We start from the raw sequence: 26,316 nt of genomic DNA, 5'->3' as shown, positions 1-26,316 counted from the left end.
GAAATAGACAGACAAAAGTCCCACAGTATTTTGTTTAATTGACTTTTTTTCAGAGAGCCACATTTGTCCAAGGAAAAGATCAGAAGGACATATTTCCCTCCATTTTTAAATATTTCATTCAATAAGCTTGAGAAAAAATTTCAGGGAAGGTTTCCCTCCAATGGCTTTATCATTTCATTTTAATGGTGGTTGCTGGATAGGAGCCAATAACAATAAAATGAATGTTTACAAGATTCACCAAGAGACATTTGCAAATGATTGTGGTTACAGAGGTCATTTAAAACACTTCGGACCTTGAAACTAATCATCAAAATTAAATCCTACAAAACACAATTTGTGATTTCCCACCATTTTGAACATCCTATACTCCAATTTGCTCCAGCTGTATATCCCTTCCACCAACTCATTTCCTCACCAGAAAACACCAAGTCCAAAATAATCAAATATCAGCCTTTGGGATTCTTGGGGGAGGGGATGCTACTTCCCTTGCCTGGATGAATATTCTGGTTCTGGGTGAAAATTAGCTCACCAAAGCCCAAATCACTATTTTCCCCTAAAGTAGCCAAAAGCAATGAGACGGAAACATCCAATTTCCAGCAGCAAGAACAAGAGGGGTAAAAGCTTATCATGATTGCAATTTTGAAGCATGATTCTGTCCTAACCTAGTCATCAAGTACAACTGTCGAAACCGTCACATTCATTTCACTGCTAACTGAGGCTGATGTCAGTTGAATGCTCCTGTCGGTGGGAGGGATCTTTCCACCAACTATCTCATCTGTGTTTCTCTGGGGCCGAATGAGGATAATGTAGCACTTGGGAGCAAATACACAGCCGAGCAAACCGATGCTTGAAGCCAGGATAGCAAAGATTTCCACAGCTACTTTGAACTTGCCCTTGGTGCTTAAGTAAGCAGGGACAAAAGAGATCCAGACGATGAAGAACACCAGCATCCCGAAGGTGATGCACTTTGCCTCATTGTAATTATCGGGTAGCTTGCGGGCAGCAAAGGTGCTTAGGAAGCTGAGCAGGGCCAGAAAGATGTCAAATCCAAATACAGAGCATAAGAACTCGATGGACCCCTCGTTACATTCCAGAATGATCTTAATGTTTTGGGACTCCATGTTTTTGTACACCTTCGGGGGTGTTATCAACAAATAGGCTGTGCAAAGACCTGACTCAATGAGAACTGAAATGAAGACGATTACCTTTTGATAAACAGGCTGGATAGATATAAATCTGACTTTTGATTTGGATGCTCTGTAGGATAAAAATAAAGCAATGGTTTTAGCCAAAATGCAAGAGAGACAAAGAGAAAAGCCCATAGCCAGTGTCACCTGGCGGGCCCTACAAGACCAATTGTAGGGTTTGCCAATAAAGAGGAGAGAAGTAAGAAGTGTGATGATGAGAGAAAGTTGGAGAAGAAAACTTAACTCCCAATCATTGGCTCTGGCCAGTGGAGTTTTCCTATAAATCACATACACAATTGTGACAGCCAGGACTACCAAAGCCCCAAAGATGGACAGAGTCACAAGGGTAAAGCCTAAGGCTTCATCATAAGCCAGGAATTCCACCTCTTTCAGGACACACTCATCCTTGGCAGCATTAGACCAGTAATCTTCATCACATTTAGAGCATTCCCTTGCACCTGAAAAACAAACAGTAGGAAAAAAATGGAAGTCTTTGGAGCAGCGAGAAAATCCTATTTTCTTTGTACAACAAGGAAATAATTAGAAATCTTAGGGGTTATCTTGATTAATTATTTCATTTTACAGATGAGAAACTGAGACCCATATAGGTTAGGGGTTTGCTAACAAGTAGTGGGAAAGCATGAATGTGTGTGTGTGTGTGTGTGTGTGTGTGTGTGTGTGTGTGTGTGTGTGTTTTCATTTTTATGAGGAGGTACTGGCAACTAGGGTTGCAAGAAAAACCTTATGAAGGTGAACCCTGAAGGAAAATTAAAGGGATTCTAAGGGAAAGGGGAAAAGAAAGTATATTCAAGGTCTGGGGAGTGACTGAGAAAAAGTATGGAGATGAGAGATGAACACTGTGTAAGAGGACTAACAGACAGACTAGTTTAGTGAACCACAAAGGGCACGAAGGGATATAATATGTACTAAGGCTAGAAAGGATTTAAGTTGGAGCCACATCATTAAAGGCCAGCATTCTGGGCCATCTCCAGTTGTCTTGGTCCATATCTGGCCACTAAATCCAGATGGTTTGGAGGTGAAAGTGAGGTTGGTGACTTTGCACAGCACTTAAATCCAATTCACTCGCATGTCATGGCATCATTTCCATGATGCTATGGTCCTTTTAAAAAACAAAGGACAAATAACAGCAACAACAGTCAATATTTAAGAGGGCAGGTTTTATTGGATCCAGGATGCAATAGGAAGGCACAGATGACAAGACTGAAGCTCAAAGAGGTTAATTGACTTGTCTGAGGTCATACAGAACTGAAATGGTAGAGAGTTCTTTGTATTTGCATCCCCCAGGGTCTAATAGAGTCCTTGACTCATAGTAGGTACTTAATATTTTTTATTTTACTTTATTGTTCATTCCTTCATTCATTTATTCCCCCTGCCCAGTTACATGCAAAAACAAGTTTCAACATTTACTTTCAAACTCTTGAGTTCCAAATTCTCTCCTTTCTTCTCACCCAACTGCCCCCCCCCATTGAGAAAGTCACTTGATATAGGTTAAATACTTTATACATTTTGGCTGATTCTTCTAAGGTTTCTCCTAACACCATTGCTACCTCTCACATCCCCTTTTGATCCCCCCTCTCATGAGCTTTGGAACAAATAGGTATATATGGGGCAGCTAGGTGGCACAGAGAATAGAGCCCTGGCCATGGATTCAAGAAGACCTGAGTTCAAATCCAAGCTCAGACTCTTAATACCAGCTGGGTAGGCTAGTCACTTAATCCCATTGCCTTGCAAAAACAAAACAACAACATAATCCTAAACAAGCAGAGTAAGTTCACATATACCAAATTCAAAATTGCTTGTCTCACTCTGAATTCTGACAGGAAATGACTTATCAATAGAACTCTGGGTTGTGGGTTGTTTTTTTACCTCTTCCCTTTATAATATTGTTCCAGGGATGGTAATGGCCCTGTGTATCATTTGTTCTGATAAATATTCCCTTTCCATGAAACAAATTAAAACATTTGATGAGAAGTGTCTGTGTTTGCCACAGAGGAATCTGGCATAAATTCACTATAGGTATCATTCAAAATGCTTTAATTATGGAACTAATTCAATGACTTTGTTTAAAAATTTCATCTCACATCACAGACCCAGGAAAAAAACCCATACTGAAATATTCAGAAAAGAAATACAATAGGGAAAAACTCATTTAACCATGATTATTACCTTAAAAAAATCTCCCTATTACAAAAACCAAATTCACCCAACCGTCTGTTTCACAAAAGGTAAAGGGTAGTGTCACTCTACCTGGCTGACGGGACACATGACCATCAGCACAAGGGATACAGTCGAAACAGCATATTGGCTCCCCCTGGCGAATCCCCTTCCTGGTTCCAGGTTTACAAACATCGGTGCACACTGACTTGGGAATCTAAAGAGAACAAGACATGGGTTTTTATTGGACAATATTAATGAGACTGAAACTGGGATGATAGAACCAAATCCTAGTCGGGAATACTACACCTCCCTCCCAACTCCTCTCCCACTTCCCTAGGCCAAGAGTTAAGTCTAGAAAAGATCAGAAATGGAAAACCATACACGGAATCTTGCCAACAACTCTGTCTCGTGGGTCCTCTGGGACAGAGAAGAAAAAAAGATGAACACAACTCCAACCATCCTTCACTAACATAAACTGTTTATGTGTCTGTCACCTTTCAATGATATGTAAAAGAATCTCATGAAAGTGGAACGACAGCCGATCTTATCCAGCTCAATATTTGCCTCATCCTCACCAGGCTGAAAAACCATTATTTCTTTTCTGGGTGCTAGTTACTTAAGTCTTTCACTTTTTTTCTATCTTTTGGAAAGATATAAATCATGAGCAAGATTGAACCCTAGGTATATTGTCAACTCCAGGGTTAGTAGTGAATTCTTTCACTTTCAGCAGCTCTCAATCTTCATTGGAAATACCACTTTCTCTGGCAACAATTCCACTATAAGAGAAAGGAATAATAATACATACATACATACATACATATATATACATATACACATGTATTTATATATCCACCTCCCCCACCCCCCTACACACACACACACACACACACACACACACACATATATATATATATATATATGTAAATGATGTATATGTGAATAAAGGGGAAGCTAGGTAGTGCAGTGGATAGAGTACTGGCCTTGGAGAAAGGAGGATGAGAGTTTGAATCCAGCCTCAGATACTTGACACTAGCTATGTGACCTTGAGCAAGTCACTTTTCCCTGATTGCCCTGCATCCAGGGCCATCTCCAATTGTCCTGATCCATATGTGACCACTGGTCCCAGATGTCTTTGTGCTTGTCATGACACCACCTCCCTGATGTCATGGTCTTCGAGAATGAAAGACAAATATCTTCATCAAATGTGTATGTGGTTCAGGTTTAGAGCTTTATACCAAGCTGCAAATTTGGTGTGGTAGTTTCTTCCCAGCCACCTTCAAACCCCCTCCCCCTCAATGAGAAGAGGATTCATTAGTTTGGGGACTAGATCTTGGGGGAAAAAGATGAATCCCTATCAAAAGGCAAACATGTTATAAGACTCTTACAAACTTTGGGGCAGCTAAGGAGTGCACTGGAGAGTGGACTGGAATCAAGAACACTCATCTTCCTAAGGCAAAAATCTAGTCCCAGATACTTATTAGCTGTATGTTTGCCTCCATTTCCTCATGTGAAAAATGACCAAAAGGAAATGGCAACCACTCCAGTATGACTGCCAAGAAAACCCAAATAGAGTCACAAAGAATTAGACATGACTGATACAACTCAACAACAGTCATAAGTTGGAGAGAAACCGTAATAGTATTTGAAGTGAAATTTCATTATCTAGATCTACAAAATAATAGTCCTAGGCTACTAACCTCTGATGTTTCAGTATTCCAGTATAAGGAAACATTATTCATCACCAACTCAAATTTGGATAATGTGAATTTATATATTCCAATCTTCACAAAATCTATCTTCCCATCATCCCTTAGCTGCCAGTTCAAGACGTCATAATATCCAGTCACATCTCCATTTTCATCAATATTCAAAGTGATACCATCATGGGTTGTAAATGTAAGTGTTTTCAGGTAGTACATTAACTAGAAACCAAGCAACAGAAACAGAAACTTGTCAAAATTCTTATGCTTTAGGAATCATAATTTTATGATTAAAACTTAAAAATCAAAACATATTTTGAACCCATAAAACTATTTAGGGACTTGGATATCTCCTTCCCCCTTAATCATTTTAGATCTTTCATATTGAAAAGAAGAAGAAGGCATATTATCATTATGGATGTATGGAGATGAATGGCAAAATTCTCTTTATGGACTCTGAAGCAAGAGAAAAACGAGAATTGCATTACTTCCCAATACCAGGTACTATGGAGTACTCTTGTATATTATAGTGAAATTCTTATGTGGAATTGTAGGATATGGGCGTACACAATAACTGCATAATAACAGTCTTGTCTATTAGCAGAGTAGAAGACCAGGGAGAGCCCCTAATCACCCCCATTTGATTCCTAACACACTTTTCCTGAAGCTTGAGAAGAATCAGAATTCAACTTCCTCAAAGGGCTAAACTATATATATATATTCATGCAATGTTTATAGAGTATGATGAATACACCTTACCTTAAAGAAAAGTCTCAAATGACCTTGGAATAATTTGTATTAAAATATATTTGCATCAATAGGAAAAAATGCTAGTAATATCATTTAGAAAATATTTTAAAATATTAATTTAAAAAATTCTTGCGTAATTTGGCATAACTGGTTTGTCTGATCCCTTTGAAGCTGAGCAGAATAAGCCTAACCTTCAATTCTGCAATTCTTCAAATACTTGAAGAATAGGTATTGTCCCCTCCCCTTTTTAAGTCATCTCCTGGATCCTGTCTCTTGTCAATCAGTGTATTAGCCATCTTCGGATTTTATGGACTTTGGAGCAAGAGAAAAAGTTACAAGACTCTTATAAACCTTGGGACAGCTAAGTAGTGCACTGGAGAGTGGACTGGAATCAAGAACACCCAACTTCCCAAGTTAAAATCCAGTCTCAGATATTTAGTAGCTATATGATCCCATCTTTGGGCTTTTTGTGGGTTAGGTGAACATGTATGCTATCTGTGTCATCACTAATTACATTTTCAACCAGCAAACGTAGGACCAAGTATAGATCTCTGAGGAATCCCACCAGAGCCCTCCCTGGACCCATCTGGGTCCAGGCATCCAGCCAGTTTCCAATTCTTCTCATTGTTCTATTATCTAGTCCATAGCTCTAACTTATCTATAAGAATATCATGAGACTTAAGACATTTCCTTGTAGTCACACTAAGGTGGAAATTATGGAGATTTGGTCCTTTCCTGAGACCAAGTTATGAAGGGATTAAGGAGGGAGAGATAGGTCAAGAGCAGTAGCTATCTAAAAATGGTGGAACAATGAAAGACACAGGGAGGCTTGTGATCCCCAATATATAGATTTCATTAACTTCAGGGCTTTCCCTCTGCATTTTGCATGCACTTCTGGATCACAACTCACCTGAGGTCACAGAAATCTTTCTCCACCTCTCTCCTGGCAGATGACCTCTTTAACTGCCTTTTTTTAAGCCAAGACTCCCCGAACGGTGGTTCAGAATACCACGGGGAGAACTTATTGGTGTTCTAGACATCCTCATACCCTTCTGCTCTCGGTAATTTATGCCCTTCAACTCCCAAATAAAGTTCAATTGAAAACTCATCCAAAGTAGTCATTTCTGCCAAGTTCTCCCATTTTATTTTCTCCCAGTATATTATTAGGTTTGAATAGAGTTTTTCTAAAGACCTACGAGCATCTGTCCTTCACAGATTCATAGATGTAGAGATAACAAATGGGGAATCTTGGCCTCATACAGTTCAGTCTTCTTATTTATAGAAGAGACAGGCCCAGAAGGAACCCACCCAGGTCCTCTGATTTCAAATCCAGCACACTTTCCTCTAAACTACTTGGTCTCCTTGAACAATCAGAGACATAGCAGCCAAGGGTTTTTCTCATTATGATTCCAAGCTTACTTGCAAAATCAATCAAGGGATGTTATGAGTACTAATGACTCACAAAATAGCAAAAATCTATTGTCATACATCTCAGCTAAGCCCTATCATTTCAACATTTTGAATGAACTGAAGAATAACAAATAGATAATAGATAATAAATAGAGAATAGATGAGCTAGCATTTTAGTGGTGATCAGAGTAGGTTTTTATATTTGAATTCTACCGCCTCATGATAGAATGTTCTATTCCATCCTCCCATTTGAATTTTCATTGATGAATATGAGAATAATTCCTTCCTTCAGATATGCTAGAGAAGAGCAAAGCAATTCAAAACCTGGAAAACAAAATTCTAACTGAATTTGGGAAAGGATTATAAACAAAGAGCATACATTAAATGGTTTTTCCATCAAAAGGAACTCTCACATCTACCCATTAACCCTTCTCCCTTCCTTGGGCGTTTCTCTAACAATTTTGTGATAGGTTCATCTCACTTAAGAAAACACAATAGGGGCAGCTAGGTGGCGCAGTGGATAGAGCACCAGCCCTGGAGTCAGGAGTCCCTGAGTTCAAATTTGGTCTCAGACACATAATAATCACCTGGCTGTGTGGCCTTAGGCAAGCCACTTAACCCCGTTTGCCTTGCAAAAATCTAAAAACAAAACAAAATATAAAAAGGTGGAAACTTACAAAGAGATTGACAATGGATTTGGTGTACCTTTAAAGTAAAGAAGATGACGATTCATACCTGCCATGGTTCAAAGCTATCCAAATAGGCACACGTCTTCCCTGGTATAAAAGGTCCTCTTCCCTCTTCACAATGACTCATAGCATCCAGAGCATAAGCCAAAACATAAACTGCATTTTTCACATTGTTTGTTATTCGGAGCTGGGATACATCTAAATAGGTATTTTCCAGGTCTTCCAACTTCTCTTCTCCAGTACAGAGTTTATCAGACATTGAGTAGATTCGGTTCTCTTGTCCAGTCATGTTGACCCTGTGGTCAGAGTTATAGGGCACACTACTGTTGGGCCAGGTACAATTGAAAGCAGTCTGCCAGAACTCGATTGTAATGACATCATTGGGATCCTTATTAGGATGAATGTCATAGAGAAACTCTTTTAGACCTGCTATTTCAGCTTTTGGCACAGCAAACCCAATGGTTCCCCCAAAAAAGGGGAAGTATTCAGGCTTTGCAATGAGGGAGGAGGTTATCCATGCCTCACTGGCGATCCATGTTCTATCAGTTATGTTATTGTATTGGATTTCTAACACAAAGGGGCTGAGGTCAATGTCTGAGGTATAAAGCACAATAACCTTGGCTATGGAACTTTTGATGGTCTTAACAGCATTTTCCATCTTTTCCTTGGAGTAGATCTTAGGGATAGTTTCCGAGAATGCAATGCACAGGTTAGCCTTCTCAATGTTCTCTTTGAAAATTTTTATGCCATATTTCCCATAGTCATCATCAGCTGCTATTGTGCCTATCCAGACCCATCCAAAATGTTGGATAAGTGACACCATTGCAGCAGATTGACTCTTATCACTTGGCATTACACGGACATAAGATGGAAACTGGTATTTATCACTAAGAACCGAGCAGGAGGAAGCATAGCCCACCTATAAAAGAATATTCATTTCATTAACATTAAAGAAAGAATTTAAACTAACCCAAATCCTGCATATCAGGAGTTCTAACCTTCTTCCATCTCTATACAAAAGAGGAAAAATATGTTTTTTTCCCCTCAATTCAACTTGAGAATATCATATAAAGTGTTTACATTGTTCTAGACACTATGCTAGATACAAAACAAAACCAAAACAAATCCTTGCCCTCAAGGATCTTTCAATCTACTAACATACCTCTTTATAGATAACAACACTCATTAAAATTCTCTTTAGGTTATGATTACTTCTCAAAAACAACAGCAGTCAGGTTAATTGATACTTATAAATCAGTATTAAAGCTTGAAAAATAATTTCCTTTGCTGCCAATAGGAGCAAATGTTTAAGTATTATATATTGTGTGTAGTGTTGTTTTAAAAATGGGGGGCGGCTAGGTGGTGCAGTGGATAGAGCACCGGCCCTGGAGTCAGGAGGACCTGAGTTCAAATCCAGTCTCAGACACTTAATAATTTCCTAGCTGTGTGGCCTTGGGCAAGCCACTTTACCCTATTGCCTTGTTAAAAAAACAAAACAAAACGGGGGGGGATACAAAGTTTAAATAAGACATAGTCCCAATCCTCAGCAAAGAACCAATTCACCAACATTTATTTAGCCCCTACTTTGTACCAAACGCTGATACATAACTGATGACATACATTGCATGCCATCTAACTGGGAACTAACATCTATAACATTACATGCATGATAGATGCAGTTAAAGAGCAGAAAAGCAAATTATTTAAGATGTTTAGCCTAGAGGAGTAGAATAATGGTCTTCAGATAGCTGAAAGGCTGTCAAACAAGAGGAACTGAGTTTCTCCTACTTGAACTCAAAGGGCAGAACCAGGAGCAATGAGTGGCAATAGAGGTTTCACATTAGAAAACATCCTACCAATTAGAGCAGCTCATGAGAAGCCTGGGGCCTTCAGGAGAGAATGAGGTCTTTAAAAAAGACTGGATGACTACATGGTTAAGTTGTCTATGGTTCTTCATGGGGAAGGAGGAAAGGAAGGAGGACGGAGCCAAGAAATATTCATTCAGGTCTCTTCTATCTCTAAAATTCAATGATAACAAGTGAAGTCCAAGAGGGAAGATCATTTCTGACCAGAGAATGAGGGAAGGTTTCCTGGAGAGTGTGGCATTCAAACTAGGCTTTTAAAGCTAGGTAGGAATTTAGCCAGTGAAGAGGAATCCATTTATAAAACCGTCCTGTGTGCGCTTTGTCCTTTCCTCACTCCTATTTCTTTCTATTTCCCATTTCTATTTCCTATTTCTTTCACAGGTCAAAATTTAGACATAGAAATCTTTTTTGACAGTTAGTATTGTATAATGGACTTGAAGTCATGATAAACTGGGTTTAAATACTATCTCAAATGCTCAGTTTAGATGTCTGATTCTCGGTAATTAGCCTTAGTCTCCTCATTTATGAGATGAGAGATTCAGATCAAATGCTCCAATGCCTGAGTCTTGCAGCTCTAAACTCATGACTTCTGATTGTCCTGGATGACAGTGGTTACAGGAATCAATATTACTGGATACCAATATGACCACATTGCCTGAAGGTCTGCCTCTACCAAGGTGATGACTATTTCTGGGCATCCTTTTGCTCCTCCCACATAGATTGCAAAACAATGGCATTTCTGAGACTCCCTAAACTGTTCTGTCCTTAGACAGGAAGTCCCTCAATGAAAACTTGTGAGAAATGATTTCCCTGATCTATTCCAATTGGTATTAATAGTTTGATATGCTTCCACAGGGGTAGGGAATATAAGTTCTGTATATTAAGCCTCAGAGCTATGAAATACAGATTGCAAATTCACTTGCTTAATCAAGGGAAGCTAAGCAGAGGCCCTCCACTCTTATTTTGTTTTGTTACGGTGACGCAGTCCCTCATGGTAGAAGTGGTTACATGAAAAGTCCTCCAATTTATTTTTGTATCTCTAGACTACACTCTCTTGTCCAACATGGGCAAGTATCCAGCTTATGACCACTTAGCCAATGGAGATAACCCATGCTTTACCTAACCAAAGACTCCCCTATTGACATATCATTTCTAGCTGATGCATCATTTTTGACCCCTTGAAGCAAAGGTGTATCAACCAATGGTATTCTGTGTTTTGGGTCACCTCTCTAGAATATTTAGGTATTAAATCTGATATCGAGTGTTATAAAAATAAGACCCTGGAAGAAGAGGCCATATCAAATCAGGAGGAAAATCTAAGGTTCACTTCACTAGAGGGAACCATGGATCTTTTAATAAATGCCATTGACTCAGAACTCCAACTCATTCATTTTTTTTATTTGTTTTGGGGTTTTTTTGCAGATTGAACAATTATAATCAAGACTTGGCTTGAATGTTTCCAGGAAGAGGGAGATGAATGTACTACAATTTACCTAGATAACCCATTCCATTGGGGGAGGAAGAAAGACTAATTGATAAGTAGTTTTTCCTTGACAAGTTTCAAGTTTGAAGCTTCTAGTTCTGCCCTTGGGGGCACATGATACATGTCCACATGACATCCCTTCAAATACTTAGAGAAACCTGTGATGACCCCTTTGATCTTCTCTTTGTTGAGTTAACCATCCTCCACTTCTAGCAATACCCATGTGCTATGTACTGAAGACTCTCATTTGGAGCTACCCAACTATCAAGATCATAGCTAGATTAGTCTGATCAGAGCAGAGCAGAATAAACTAGGACCATCTCTTCCTTTTCTTGATGGCCAAATCTCACTATTGACTGCTAATTCACACTGGACTTGTAGTTCATTGAAATTCCCAGATCTTGGGGCGGCTAGGTGGCATAGTGGATAAAGCACTGGCCTTGGAATCAGGAGTACCTGGGTTCAAATCTGGTCTCAGACACTTAATAATTACCTAGCTGTGTGGCCTTGGGCAAGCCACTTAACCCCATTGTCTTGCGGGGGGAAAAAAAAAACCTAAAAAAAAAAAAGAAATTCCCAGATCTGTAGAAATTCTGTTTAGCAATAGTTCTGCCATCTTGTACTTATAAAATTGTTTTTTTGCATCCAGTATTAAGACAATTAAATTTTACTTGCCCAATATGAGATCAGATTTGAAACCATTGCATCAGTTACCTGCCTCAGAATTAATTTCACCCAAGTACCCAAGGGGGAGGCAGAACAATATTGCCCCAACCTTTCCAATTTCCCTGTTGAAAAGTAAATATTTGTCAATGTCTTCCTCAAACATAACTTGCTCTTCTTTTCTTATGTCTCAGTCTGCATCAAACTGTTTGAGTTACCTGAGGTAAGTAATATAGGCCCAGGAGCCTGGAAGTAGCCACAGATAAGGCAGACCCTCCCGCTCCAATGACCCCAGCCAGAGGGGCACCAGAACTGCACCGAAAGTTGGGTTTGTGTTCATCCTGCCCTGTCAGGAATGACAACGTTCCCTCCATGGACTTGGAAATGCTGTAGCAAGTGTCAAAAATCTGGTAACCCAAGGTGATATTAGGCAGAATATCTTTCCTTTGATTGATCTCATTGATTGTATGTATCATGGTTTTGGTCCAGCGGAAACCTCGGAAGTAAAACCTGAAAAGGAAAGATAGAGACCAAAAGTTTGTCTTCCAATTCCCAACAATTACCACCTCCCAGTCCAAGATACAGCCTTGTATAGCAGCCAGACAGTCAACCTCGGGCAGGAAGATCTCGGATCAAGTCCTGCCTCCGATGCTAACTGTATGGGTAAATCACTTAATTTTTCATTACTCCAGGGAACTCTAAAATTATAAATGGAGAAATGGTGTTGATCTATATAGGTAAAGGGAGTCATCTTACCGGGAGTTCTCTGTTCCAGTAAATCACAAATCAAGTCTTCTCCCCTCCCCCCAAAAAATCAATTAAGGATTTATTAAATGCCTACTATGTTCCAGATATTCTGCTAGGTAAAAGTTGCAGAGATATGCAAGGTTGCACAGACATGCAAAGCTAAATACAAAGATAGAAATGATCCAATCTTTGCCCTCAGGGAGCTTTAATTCTATTGGAGGCTGTAAAGGGATTTAAATGCCAAAGAGAATTCATATATGATCCAGGAGTCAATAGGGAACTACTGGAGTTTATTAAGAGGAATTATGTGGTTAGAGTCGCACTTCAGGAAAATTACATTGTGGAGGATCAATGTAATGTAGGTTCTCACTCATAGTAGGTCTTTCATAAAGGTTTGTAGAATTCAATTTCCTAAGTGCTGTCTCACCCATCTGTTGGCTCCTTCATTATATATGTCAGATTTTAGAAAGCTATTTATTATTGCTCATGGTGGTCCTATTAGAGGAAATACCCCACAGTGTTTCTCATAATGTCAAAAAAGCACGATTGTCAAATCCCCAGAAACAGAGCTCTGACTCAGGGTGGAGTGATTGAAGTATTGTCCCAGGTCTACACATTAGAGGAAACCCTTCTTATCCAAGAGGGTCAGCTGGTTTGCTGTCTGCATGTCTAGAAGCTCCCTACTAGCTTTGAGTTACCCAGCATAGCTACCCACACCAACTCCTTGCTTCCTCTCTGGCCCAAAGTTGCCTTTTTATTAGGAAATTGTCCTTAATACTTAAGGGTTCTCAAAGTAGCCAGTCATTACAGAAAGAAATAGATTCTTTCTTGGTTCCTTTGAAAGGAGATCCATGGCTTCACTCAAGACATCCAAGGGAAGTCAAAGACAAAAGAGTCCTAGAGCAACTAGTTGACCCCCCCCCAACATGATCCCTCAAATCAGAATTGGAGAAAAGACATAGACAGGAATGAGAGGGATCCTGAGCACATTGGTCTTCAGACCACAGCAAAAAGAAGAGAGTCCATTGCCATTGGGATTTGGGGGTCACCAATTAAAGATAGAATTTGGGGTAACCAAGAAATCAAGGGCCACTGAAAGGATGAAAAGATTCAAGTTCTCTGGGATGCTCAGGATTATATTATATATTATATTATATTGTAACAAATTATTACAAATATGCAGGTTAAAACTACTAGAAGAGCAGGAACCACCTTAAGAATAGACTAGGTTAAAAAAGAATAGGCTAGGGAAATTTTGAGAGAAAGTGAGAGAGAGAGAGAGAGAGAGAGAGAGAGAGATAAGGACATGCAGCCATGCATCTTGGCTTAGTCTGGCCACATGGCAGGAGGGAGGCCCATGATGCTCCTTGTGACCTAAGAAAGAATGTGAGAAAAGCCCATCCTACATGAATCAAAGAAGAAGGAAAGAAGAAAAGAGGTGGTATTGCTCCCTGTTAATTGCTCTTCTGTGATAGATTGGGCAAGGGAGTTGTCTTCCATCTTGGGCCAGACATCTTCCAACGGTAAGCTACATACTGGCCTTCCCATTCCATGGTGCTCAATCCCCAATTTCAACATGTCAGCATCTAGGTTAGGTGAAGGGGAAACTGAGGAACAAGATACAAACAACAGGGTTGGGGAGACAGGATACAATCAACAGGGGTCAGTTTACATCTCAGGAGCAAACAGCCTTCCACAATTAACAAGATTTTTAACAGCATTAAAGCTACATTCATAATTCTTTATGTCAAGACCATTGAAGAAACCATGGGAACAAAATATAATGGGAAAAATTTTGAAATTGGAGGCACAGGACCCAAGTTCAAATTCTAATTGTGCTACCTGGATGCCCTTCGGCACGTCACTTCATTTCATCTGGCCTCAGTTTCCTCATTTATAAAAAAAAAGAAAAAATTGAACTCAATGACATTTAAACTCCTTCTATATCTATGATGTCATAATGACCTTGAATTTCTAGATTCATCTTCAATCATGCTTCCCAAAATCTTGAGCAGCTCAGAGGAAAGAGCATTGGGATATCGTTAAGAGAAGGGTGGGATCTTATGCAAAGGAGTCTGATGGGTTCTCACCATACAGCTAAACTTTCAGAGAAGATCAAGGAAGAAGGAAAAGGGCCGAGTCCCAAGGTACCAGAGAGGTGATACTAGGCAGCTACATCACGGACAGTTTGTAAAACAGAGAAAGAAGGGACCATAAAACCAAAGATGCATCCAGATGGCAGCAGCACTTTTCTCCCATTTTGACACAAATCCCACCTCTGACACTTAGTAGTTGTGTGATACTGGACAAGTTACTTTGCTCTATTTGCCTCAATTTCCTCATTTGTAAAATGAGGCAGGGAAGAAAATGGCAAACCACTTAATATCTTCACCAAGGAAATTTCCAAATGGGGTTGCGAAAAGTTGGACCTGACTAAAATGGCTCAACAAGTAATGACTTCTTTGGCGTAAGGAACTCTGAGTAAGGAATATTTTCTAGAAGTACAGATCAGCACATGCTTTGAAGCTTCCTGAGACATGGAAGGGTTGAGTGACCTATTGAGTCATCAGTCATTGGGTCAGAGGGCAGTGTTTGAACCTAAGTTCAAGGATAAAAATGCTCTATTAATGTTAGCACATGATAGTGAATCATCACCATCATCATCATCATCATCATCATTTTGTAACTCATCCTTTTGAGGAGGTTTGACTGGAAACAGTCCTGGAACAGGGTGCCAAACTGATATTATTTCTTTATATTCATAGTGCTCCAAAAACTATTATGCAGGGAGATAAAAGAAATACTTAATGTAGCCAGTAAAAACAAGATGTCAGCACATCCTCTGTAAGCTCATGGAAAACATTCTTGGCACAGACAAAAGAAGAAAAAGAAAAAGAAAAGACATGATTATTGGGCTGATTGATTAATTATTATTGATTCGATATGTTAAGGATCTGTGATTTAATCAAGATACATACTATTCACAGATACAGATTACAGCTGCTGTAGTAAGATGATCTCCATGAGTTACTAGGGCTGAAAAATTCATCACCCTGAGACCAGCCTTTGAACTTAGTTCAGTCAACCCTTGAATAACAGACACATAGTTAGTCACAGGCCTCAGACTCGAAACACCTCCAGCTTAGTTGGTCCTGACAAACTTTGTATTCTATTGAGATGATCTTGGAGAACCCAGGCTAACTCCCATCTAGCCTCAGAAGAGGATAGCAGGAAAGGTGGCTCTTGTTACTTTTAAAATGTAGGGACAAGGTCAATGTTTTATCGGTATAGGAAACTTCTGGTTGAGCTAAGTCCATCTATTAATACAGGTTGGTACCACTACACAATGTACAGTCATAGAGAATTACCCACAACCCTGAGGAGGTAAGTAATTTACCCAGAATCACAGAGCCAGGATGGGCTGGGGGAAAGACGTGAACCCAGGTTGTACTGGTCCTCCATCCATTATACCCTGCTGCCTCTCTGTTATTGCTACTTTGACCTGCAAATTCTTAGGACTTTAGTAAGTGTTCCCTGTGCTGCCTTTCAGAGTGACTTAAAAAAAGAAACTTCATCAAACGATGTCATTCTATGGTCTCCAAAAAAAATTAGATTCCAGGGCTCCCACTTCGGTCTTCTGCATCATGGAGCCAAACATGAACCTAAAGATCTCATGACTCTCTCTGACTCTACGATTCATCTGCCTATGTGGATTCAAGTGCTAAAATAATCTTCCTGGAGCAAAAGTGAGACCATATCACTCCCACCTCAAGAATCTCAGTTTTGCATCCAAAGTCCTTCACAATCTGTCCCATCACAACTGATCCTCAGTTATCTAGACAAACTGGTCTGTTTGCTCAGACCCAAGATTCCAGTTCCTCTCTCTATGCTTTTGTATAAGCTGTCCACCATGATCTCTCTTCGCCTTGATCTCTTGGATCCCTCACTTCCACCAAGACTCCGTTTATGTCTCTGCTCCTAAAGACTTTCCTTTTACTCTTCCTCAAATTCTCTGAAGAATTATTTTTGCAGATTCTCTCCCCTCTGGCAAAACTCGAAGCCTGTAAATCATGAATGAGTCGCTTATTGCCTTGGTGGAAGGAATTTTCATATTAGTGGTTTCTTACTGCAATGAAATAAAAAGCAGTGATTAGGATTTCTGGGTCACTTCCTGGTTGCCCTGAGTCCTCTGAAATGGCTTTGCCAGAAGAAAATAAAATTTGAGCAGTCAAAGAACAGGATACATAAGTGCAAGGACCTGGTTGTCTGTGGAAACGTCACATCCCCAGAATTTCAGAGAGATCTCCAAGGTCACCTGGCTGAACACCTGCAGGAACGTAGCAGATCTGACAAGAAGCATTCAGCATCCACCTCCATGACAGAGCCCTACCCACCAAGCTCCAGACAGGCCATGGCACTCTGGACTAACTCCAAGTCAGAATGCTTTTCTTTTCATCAAGTCTCAATTTGCATCTCTGCAGCTTCCAGGATAATTCACACACAGGATGCTCTAATTCTGGGTAAAGAATTATTGGGCTATCCATTTCTTTTTTGAAATCAGAAATCACCAAGTCAATAACATTTATCATATATTTTCTAGGTCCTGGCCAATGGAAAAACAAAGAGAAGACCAATTCCTCTCCCCTCTCTAGGCTCTCAGGAGCTCCCAGTCTGATATAGAAAACAATATTCAAACAACAATCTCTGTTTGTTAACCAACTCTAGGCCAGATACATCAGGGAGAGTGTCAGAGGCAAGGCAGGAAGATTAAACCTTTCCAAATCCTCCTTAATCTTGGTGCTTTCCCTCTGGGATTATCTCCAGTTTAGTCTGTTTAGATCTCTTTTGTACATTGTTTTTTGCATGGTGCCTCCCTCATTAGACTGTCAGCTCCTGGAGGGCAGGGACACTGTATTTTGTCTTCCTTTGACCCTTTGAACACAGTAAGTGCTTAATACATTTTCCATATTTATTGATTAGCATAGCTAAAGGCATCTTATAGAAGGGAAGGTTTTTCTGGGGGATATAAAGGAAGACAAAGAGGCCAAGAGTGGGAGATGAGGAAGGAAAGCCTTCCAGACATGATACACAGCCAGAGAAGTTTGGAAGTAGAGTGCCTTTATGAAATAAATAGCAGGGAAGTCAGTGTCATTGATTAATAGAATTTGCGGAGAGCAATAAAGTCTAAGACTGGGAAGCACTAGGTTATGATAAGTTTTTAAGATCTAACAGACATTTCCGGAGGTAGCAGGGAGCCTATGGGATTTATTGAGGAGTAAAAGGGGATGGTCAGATGGATACCCAAGAACATCAGTTTTATAGCTGGGAAAGCTAGGTGGTGCAGTGGATAAAGCACTGGTCTTGAAGTCTGCAGGACAGGAGTTTGAATCTGGCTTCAGACACTGGGCACTTACTAGCTGTGTGATCCTGGGCAAGTCCCTTAACCCTGACTGCCTTGCATCCAGGGCCATCTCCAGTCATCCTGATCCTTATTTGGTCACTGGACCCAGATGGTTCTGGAAGAGAAAGTGAGGCTGGGGACTTAGCTCAACCCCTGCTCACTAGAATCCAATTCTTGTGCTTGTCATGGCATCACCTCCCTGATGCCATGGTCTTCCTCAAAAATGAATTACAAACATTATATAGCCCAGCAAATTAAATTGATGTAATAAAACACTATTATGCAGTAAAAATGTTCAAAGGAGAGACTCTAGAAAACTTTAGGACGATTTGTAAGAATATTACAGATGGACTGGAAACTTTAAAACCGCTCTAAAGTCCATCTCAGATGCAAGTCAAACTAAAATTCATTGGATCTGATTAATATTCCACATTTGTATACAGTTAGCTGTTGACTCCACATACCATTTTGGTCTTAATTGTTGGACAAAATACAAATTTTTCTGTTTGGGATTTAAAGAATCTCAGTTCAGTTTATCTGTCTAGATTGATTTCATATTATAACTCCCCCATCTTACATTCCAACCAAATTGACCTTGTTTTATACCTTGTGTTTCCTACCTCTGTGGCTTGCACAGGTCATCTTCCATGCCTGGAATCCATTCCTTCCTCACCTCTGACTCTTGAGGTACCTGGCTTACTTCATGAATCAGTTCAATTGGCACCTCCATCAAGAGACCTTTCCTGATCCTTCCAGCTGCAAATAGTCATCCTTCCAAAAATCTTGATGCATATATTTTGTTATTTACTTCTCTTTTCACCCACTCCCAACTACTAATTGTAAGCTTACTGAGGATAGATATTCATCTCAAGTCTAACAGTCCTGGGAATGAATCATTCCAAAGAAAAACATTTCTTTAAACACATATCTCCCCTCCATGATTATGGTGATATGCCTTACAGAGTCATTTCTGACAGACCAAACACTCATGGTGGCAAGAATATTCCCTCTGAGGGCTCCCTTCCTACCCAACAAGGTCCATATGAGGGCTCATTTCTTTTCACTATCAAAAGTTTGAGCCCTAGAATATCTGCTTTACCCCTGGGACTATCCTGGACAAGGCAAATAATGAAAACTCTTCTCATAATTTGAGTCAGATGGAGTAGGGTTAAAAACAACATTTTACCAAGTAAAAGTAATAACAAGGAGCTATAAAACCTGTCATGGTCAAATTCACATGGGTGGGCAGTTGCATTTTCATTTAAATTGCTTATCCTCTTCTCTGGAGGTTCAGTCTATAGCAAGTCACACCCAAAGCTACCTTTCTTTGACAGCTACTCTGTCATTGAGACATTGAAACATTAGCAGTGATCCCCAACCAGAAAAGGTCAGCACCATCTCTTATTCAGAGTCCATCATCCATCAAACAGTCTGTCCAACATGGAGGGTTCTCTTTCTTGGGAGTAAGAAGCAAGAGGAACATTGGAAAGGAGAAAAATACAACTAACTACCTCCTGGCACTTATACTGAGGTTAAGGAGGGCACACATTGGGATTAATTGGCACATATGATTCATCCAGAGTGTTAGATGACAAACTGGATGGATGGACCTAATGCCACCCAAGTGAACTTTAATAAAAACAGAATGCGTCCCAAGGCAAAAACACAGCAGCACCATTCTCAGTATGGGATATAGCACCTTTCTAGACTGAATTTCAGAAGAGGAACTGCCCATTTTTTTTATAGAACCTTGTATTTCCTTCAGTGTCTCATGATTATGCCAACACCTCAATTTCTCCTATGCCCTCTCAGGTCCCTAGGAGAAGCACCCCCTTGCTATCTGTTGGGGTTTCTCCAGCACAAAGTTGACATAGATTCCACAGGGCTACCCCTGTGTTTTCTGGGGTAAATCCTAAAGGATCACAAGTGTCAGCAGCAGGGTTACAGTTTTCCTTTGCAATGCTGATAAGAATAAATCCCTCCGATTTGCATGAACTGATGCTGAGTGAGATGAGCAGAACCAGAAAAACACTGGGGCAATGATCAACCTTGATGGACTCCTTCATACCATCAGTGCAACAATCAGAGACAATTCGGGGCTCTCTGCAGTGGAGAATACTATCTGTATCCAGAGAAAGAAGTGTGGAGTTTGAACAGAGTTCAAGGAATATTCCCTTTAATTTAGAAAAAAACGGATATCTTATTGTCTGATCTTGCTAATGTTTCTTCCTTAAGGATATGATTTCTCTCTCATCACACTCAATTTGGATCAATGTACAACATGAAAACAATGTAAAGACTGACAAACTGACTTCTGTGGGGGGGGAGTAAGATTGGGGGAAAAATTGTAAAACTCAAAATAAATAAAATCTTTATTAAAAAAAAAAAAAAAGAATGAATCCCTCCAAACTCAGGTGCTCTTAGAATTAGAATATCCTGACTGCATTGGAATGGTCTTCCTTCCTTCTCAGAAACCAGGGATAACATTGGGCTCACGTCATCAAATACAAAGCCAAATTCAAAAAAAAAAAAGCTAGCAATTAGATTGAATCTTAGTACCCCGTTGAACCTTCAGCAGAATCATGTTCTACTTTGTTCCTTTCCAGTATAGTATTTATTCAGACTAGAAGGAGGGATTCCCCTGGAGAGCAGGAACAGGAACAAAACTGCATAATTCAGGACACATTGGTAGGAAAGCAGGTAGAGAGCTCTATTGGTGAAAATTATCTTAATAATAACCATTACAATTCTTCATTGCTATGGATCTTGATAAAGTCACTTTATATTTGTGAGCAAAAGCAATCTCAAGCATTTATTAAGTAACCACTATGTATTAGGCATTGTGCAAAGTGCCAGGGATACAAAGAAAGGCAAAAAATAAAAAACATCCTGCACTCAAAGAACCTTATTTCTATTACTTCATTTGGTTAAGGATCACAACTAAACTTTGTGTCTCAGACAGTTAGATTTCTCTGCACATTGTAGATGCTTAATAAACCTTTCTTAAATGAAGGATCAAATGAAAAAATAAATAAATGAATGGATGAATAAATAAATAAATGATGAATGAATAAGTGAATGACCTTCACCAGGATCCTATAAAAGTCAAGAGTATAAATATTCCTATCCCTAGATAAGCTCATTAGTTCATTCAGCAAGCATTTAATATATGCCAGTCACTGCCCTGGAAAACAGTAAGGAAAACACAACAACAAAAACATTGAACTGTCCTTGCCCTTAAGGAACTCACTTTCTCTTAGGGAAAGAACACAAACTGAGATAAGTAAATCAAATAAATACAAGTGATTTCTATGGTGAAAAGGACTGTGGGAGCAGAAAAGGAGAAGGAAACAAGCTGGTCCTTATGTGAAAGGTAATATTTAAGAAGGTCCTGGAAACAAGACTAGGGAAGAGATGAAGTGAGGGCTCATTCCAGGCAAGGCATAGTCTGGGAACCAGAGGTCTTTCCATGTACCCTAAAACTGAACTTTATATCTTGTTTCCCCCAATTAGAGTATAAGCTCCTTGAAAATAAAGGATAGATCTTGGCATGACTTGGCCCAGTAAGTACAGAATAAATTGATTCACATCAGAATGATGACCTATTAAGCCACTTATTAACCCTTTCATCCTTCATTCCCTTCTGGGCCTCTTCAGTTTACCCCTAAAACTTTGCCTTCAAATGCTTGTATCCCCAGGACAGCTTCCCCTTGGGTTCCTTCTAACTGACCCCCTCCCTTCTTCTGCAGTCCTAGTAAAGAATCAGAGGGTAGGATGATGGACAGACCAAATCCATGAGGTTTTACTTTCTCCTCCGAGGAGGTCAATTCAGGATCCTCCTTTTAGACCTTTAATCAAACACTTGCTTACTTTGAAGGTCACTGACCCCATGGATGGGAAAGTGAAAAAAGACTGGATTCCCCTTCTACCTCCCTGCCTATTGCCAACAGGTTTGGTGTGGATTTAACTCCCTTAGGACACAGCCCTAGGAAATCTGTGTCAGCTTTTTGCTGTAGAAGCCACAACGGATAACGAGGTAGTGTTGTTCCTAGGAACCTAGGAGGATATAGGAGAAACTGGGGTGTCAGCATAGTCATGCAAGGCTCTGAGGAAAATACAGGCCTCAATAAAATATGGGCACCTTCTCATCTAGAGTTTACAATCTAAGAGTGTGCTATGTCCCAAATTCCAATCACTCTAATGCTTTTGCTATGGCGTTGGTCATGTCATCCACTCTCAACTTTTAAAAATAAAGGAAAAATAGACCTTTTAGCATCACTTCTCCTGAAAAAAAATATATCGTTGCAATAGTAATATTCTTCTCCTTTGGGTATTCTAGTGTTTGTTATTTTTGCATTAAGCAGGGGGTGGGGCAGTAGTAGAATCTGATATGAGGAAGTTGTAGGGATTCTTTAAAAGGAAGAAAAGGTCAAAAAGTTTGAGAAGGTCAAAGCCTTCACATCGTGATATCCATTGAAGATGAAAACTTATTCCTGCATAAATGCTCTCAGGAGGGGCAGCTAGGTGGCGCAGTGGATAAAGCACTGGCCCTGCAGTCAGAGTCAGGAGTACCTGGGTTCAAATCCAGTCTCAGACACTTAATAATTACCTAGCTGTGTGGCCTTGGGCAAGCCACTTAACCCTATTGCCTAGCAAAAACCTAAAAAAAAATTGATAAATGCTCTCATGAATAGCATTCTGTACTTGTCCGCATTTTATAGCTCAGAAAACAAACTAGATTTCTTTATCAAAAAGCAAAATCTACATTTGCTTGTTCTCTAACTTTACTCTTAAGAAAACTCTTTAAAATCTCCTGCCAGGGTTTTGCCTTGGTGTGCCCATATTCAAGGGGCCCTTCACATGCCCTTCCTTTGGTGATCCACCAAGGGGGCCATCCCTAACCCCACCTACTTCATACCACAAAGCACTCCAATGGTGCCACCTCTATCCTACTGCACCAGTAAATTTGCCACTGGCTGCTTCATTCTGTTTTGCCTCCTCCCAGGGATTGCTAATAGAACTGAAACCAGTATGGGGGATGGGGAGTGAATGTCTTCTGTAGAGCACTCCTCCCCCAACCAAATTTGCCAATTTGACCTGGGTGTCAGGATTCTTTGCCCTTCTGGGCAGTGGAATATGAATCACAAAATTTCAGAACTGGGAGAGGAGTTTCAATGACCATCTAATCCAATAGATATAAACATAAATAAAGAGATTGATGAATAAATAAATGAATAAATGAGTGAATAAATAAACCAAATAAATACATGATTGAATGAAGAAAGAAAGAAAAAGAAAGAAAGAAAGAAAGAAAGAAAGAAAGAAAGAAAGAAAGAAAGAAAGGAAAGAAGAAAGGAAAGAAAGAAAAGAAGGAAGAAAGAAAATAAAAGAGGGAAGGATGGAAAGAAAGAAAAAATGAAAGAAAGAGATAAATAGAAAGGAAGAAAGGAAGAAAAAAATCCTTTCTAGGACACACCCAACAAGAACTCATTTAGTCTTTGCTTATAAACCTCCAGTTTGCTCTTTCTTGTGAGGGAATCTGTTCTACTTCTGGAAAGTTCTAATTGTTAGGATTTTTTTTCCTTAGAAAGAAGAGTGTAGTGGTCCCCACTCATTTGCCTGTACTATACTTTATTCTAACAATGAGATCTCAGTGTTGGGTTCAGACTGCCTTGAGATTCTGAAGAATTTAAAACTTACACTATGGTGAGAAGCAGTGAACAAACTCTGGATGCATCAGACTGGTTTTCTTCATCAAACTTTTTGGTCTCAGGGTCCTTCTACACTCACAAGCTTTTGTTTATGTGAGTTATATCTATTGATATTTACCATATTAGAAAATTAAAACAGCTTAATTTTACAATGATAATAGTTTTATTTTGAACATTCTCTAAAGGGGATTCATGCCCCCCATAATTTTGAGAGTCACTTGTATTTCTCTTGTCATCTCTTTCCCCTTGCCTGAATGTGGGAAGTGGGAAGTGGGAAGAAAAATATAGGTCAACAAGGAAATAAGCAAGATAAATTATGTATAGAGTTACTCTTACAAAGCAAAAATTCCATTTTATTTATCCCTTTTAAATGTTTCAAATGTATTACAAAAATACTATAGAAGGAAGGAAATATTTTGTAAGCATGAAACTCATATTAAATTCCAGTGGGAAAGATTCATGAAATTTATATTCTATGGAAATATGGCTCATATTTTGCATACTTACAATAAAAGAGACACAAATCCTACAGTCCAGTTCTAGATGTGACAGGCATTCCAAAAATCAATGAAATCCTTTAGGGATCATTAAAATGAAATTTAAAATGAACCAGAGCCCCCATAAAGTTTTTCTATGAGGTTGACTGGAGAAGTTTGCCTAAAAGATGCTTTGTCATAGACCTGGATGTCTGAATGACATCTATAGTAGGCAAACCCAAACATTTTCCCTCTGAATGATCTAAGAACCCTGGAATGGAAGGATTCTTAAAGATTAAACAGTCTAATCCTTTTGTACAGAAAAGAAATTGGCCCCAGAGTGATCCAAGGTATTTTCCAATGATTCCTGCCCCCATCTCCAACAGGATAAATCATGGATGAAACCCAATTCTCCTGAATTTCTACTTCACCACATTCCTCTGCCCCACCCCCCCCCCCCCCATTAACCAGAACTTACCCTTCACATTTGTCTGATACTGGCTCCAAAATAGACTCATCAACTGGAATGGTCCGAGAATGAATGGGAAACATTCCTCCTAAAACTAATGCGTGGTTTGTGGATTCCACATACCCATGTAAATCAAACTTTCCTAACAGTCTGCAGGTTGGCTCTTCCTCACCATCAGTCATCCAGGTGATCAGGAGGAAAATCAACAAAGAGGGGAAGGCGGACTTTTTGGTGGGGGCCATTTTTATAAGATCCACTTGAAGGAAAAACAGCCTAAAACATGGATGAGAGCTTATGAGGCCCTTATCCATTAGCCTGTGGAAGTGTGTGTGCATGTGCATGTATGTGTGTGTGCATGTGTGTGTGTGTGTGTGTGTGTGTGTGTATGAGAGAGAGAGAGTGAGAGATTTCCCCCAAGGATCAAATTGCTTTTACTTTTGCTCAAGCCTCAATCAATTAGAAAACCTGGGACTTACCTGCAGCAGGTGGAGCTGGAGGAATAAGCACCTTCATTATCATTGAGGAAAGCACCTGGCAAACATACTTCAGGTCTTGGTCAGCAATATTATTCACAGATCTTTTCTCTGCAAAAGGAATAAATCATGCATTCCACAAGTCTTTCTTAAGCACCTACAATGAACCAGACACTGGGAAAGATGCTGAAAATAGAAAGGAAAAAATTGGTACCCTATATGTATACATGTTTTCTATCCCCATTAGATTGTAAGACCCTTGGGGCCAGGGATTATTTTTCTTTATCCTTTGATTTCTGCCATACATCATAGCTCCTGGGCAGAGGAGCTTAAAAAATTCCTGCTTGCTTCCCTGTTTTCTTGATAGAAAGAGCTCCCCATCCTACCAGGAGAGTTATACAGATAAAAATCAATTCTACAAAGTAATATGGGGGGGGGGGGGATAACCACTGAAATCCTGCCTTGGAAGTGGCTGAGCCTTGAAGATGGACTACCAAGGTGTGTTAGAGGTGAGGAGGGAATATCTTCCAGATAAGAAGAAAGCTGTTCAAAGCCTTGGAGATGGGAAATGAAATGTCTCATACAGAGACTAGCAAGAAGACCAGTTTGATTCTAATTTAGATGGTATGGAAGGGGGAAAGGGAGACATTTATCCATCCTGGAGATACAAAGCATTGTTAGCACCTTCAAAGAGATTTCTTATTCTGTGAGTTACTGGGTTCATTTCCAAATGAGTTTTCTGTCCCCCACAGAAATGACAGTGACCTGATGTCCCTATTTTGTACCCTATGATATAGCTCTCATGGGAAGCAGGGGCAGCTCCCCCATGAAGTTCCCCTTTCCTTTTGCTTGTTGGTTCACAAGTAAGCCATTGGTGAATGGATGGAATCATAGAATCATAGATGTGCAAAGGGAATGAGGTGTTAGGAATTCAATTACCCATTTTATGGATGAGGAAATTGAGACCAGAGATATTAAGCACACACACAGTTGGTTCATAAGCTCATATCCACTTGGGTACAGTATAAGATAATTTTAGAACATGAACCATGTTCATTCATGTTACTCAAGTTATTTTAACTCAGGTTTAACACGCTAAGCTTCCCCTTCTAGC

At 39.7% G+C, this 26,316-nt stretch overlaps 1 protein-coding gene across 1 annotated transcript; it reads right to left on the bottom strand.

Annotated features, from left to right (window-relative positions):
• Positions 1 to 662: 662 nt before the first annotated feature.
• LOC141492085 (vomeronasal type-2 receptor 1-like) lies at positions 663 to 25,242 on the bottom strand. Its single transcript, XM_074192715.1, has 7 exons — positions 25,206 to 25,242; positions 24,739 to 24,985; positions 12,144 to 12,435; positions 7,961 to 8,833; positions 5,063 to 5,287; positions 3,456 to 3,579; positions 663 to 1,645 (listed from the first exon to the last, which is right to left on the bottom strand). Exons 1-7 carry the CDS (start codon positions 25,240 to 25,242, stop codon positions 663 to 665), a joined length of 2,781 nt encoding a protein of 926 aa, XP_074048816.1.
• Between the last annotated feature and the right edge of the window lie 1,074 nt (positions 25,243 to 26,316).

This window comes from Macrotis lagotis, chromosome 6, assembly GCF_037893015.1.
Source record: "Macrotis lagotis isolate mMagLag1 chromosome 6, bilby.v1.9.chrom.fasta, whole genome shotgun sequence".
NCBI classification, from domain to species: domain Eukaryota; kingdom Metazoa; phylum Chordata; class Mammalia; order Peramelemorphia; family Peramelidae; genus Macrotis; species Macrotis lagotis.
This window is presented reverse-complemented; position numbering and strand designations above follow the sequence as displayed.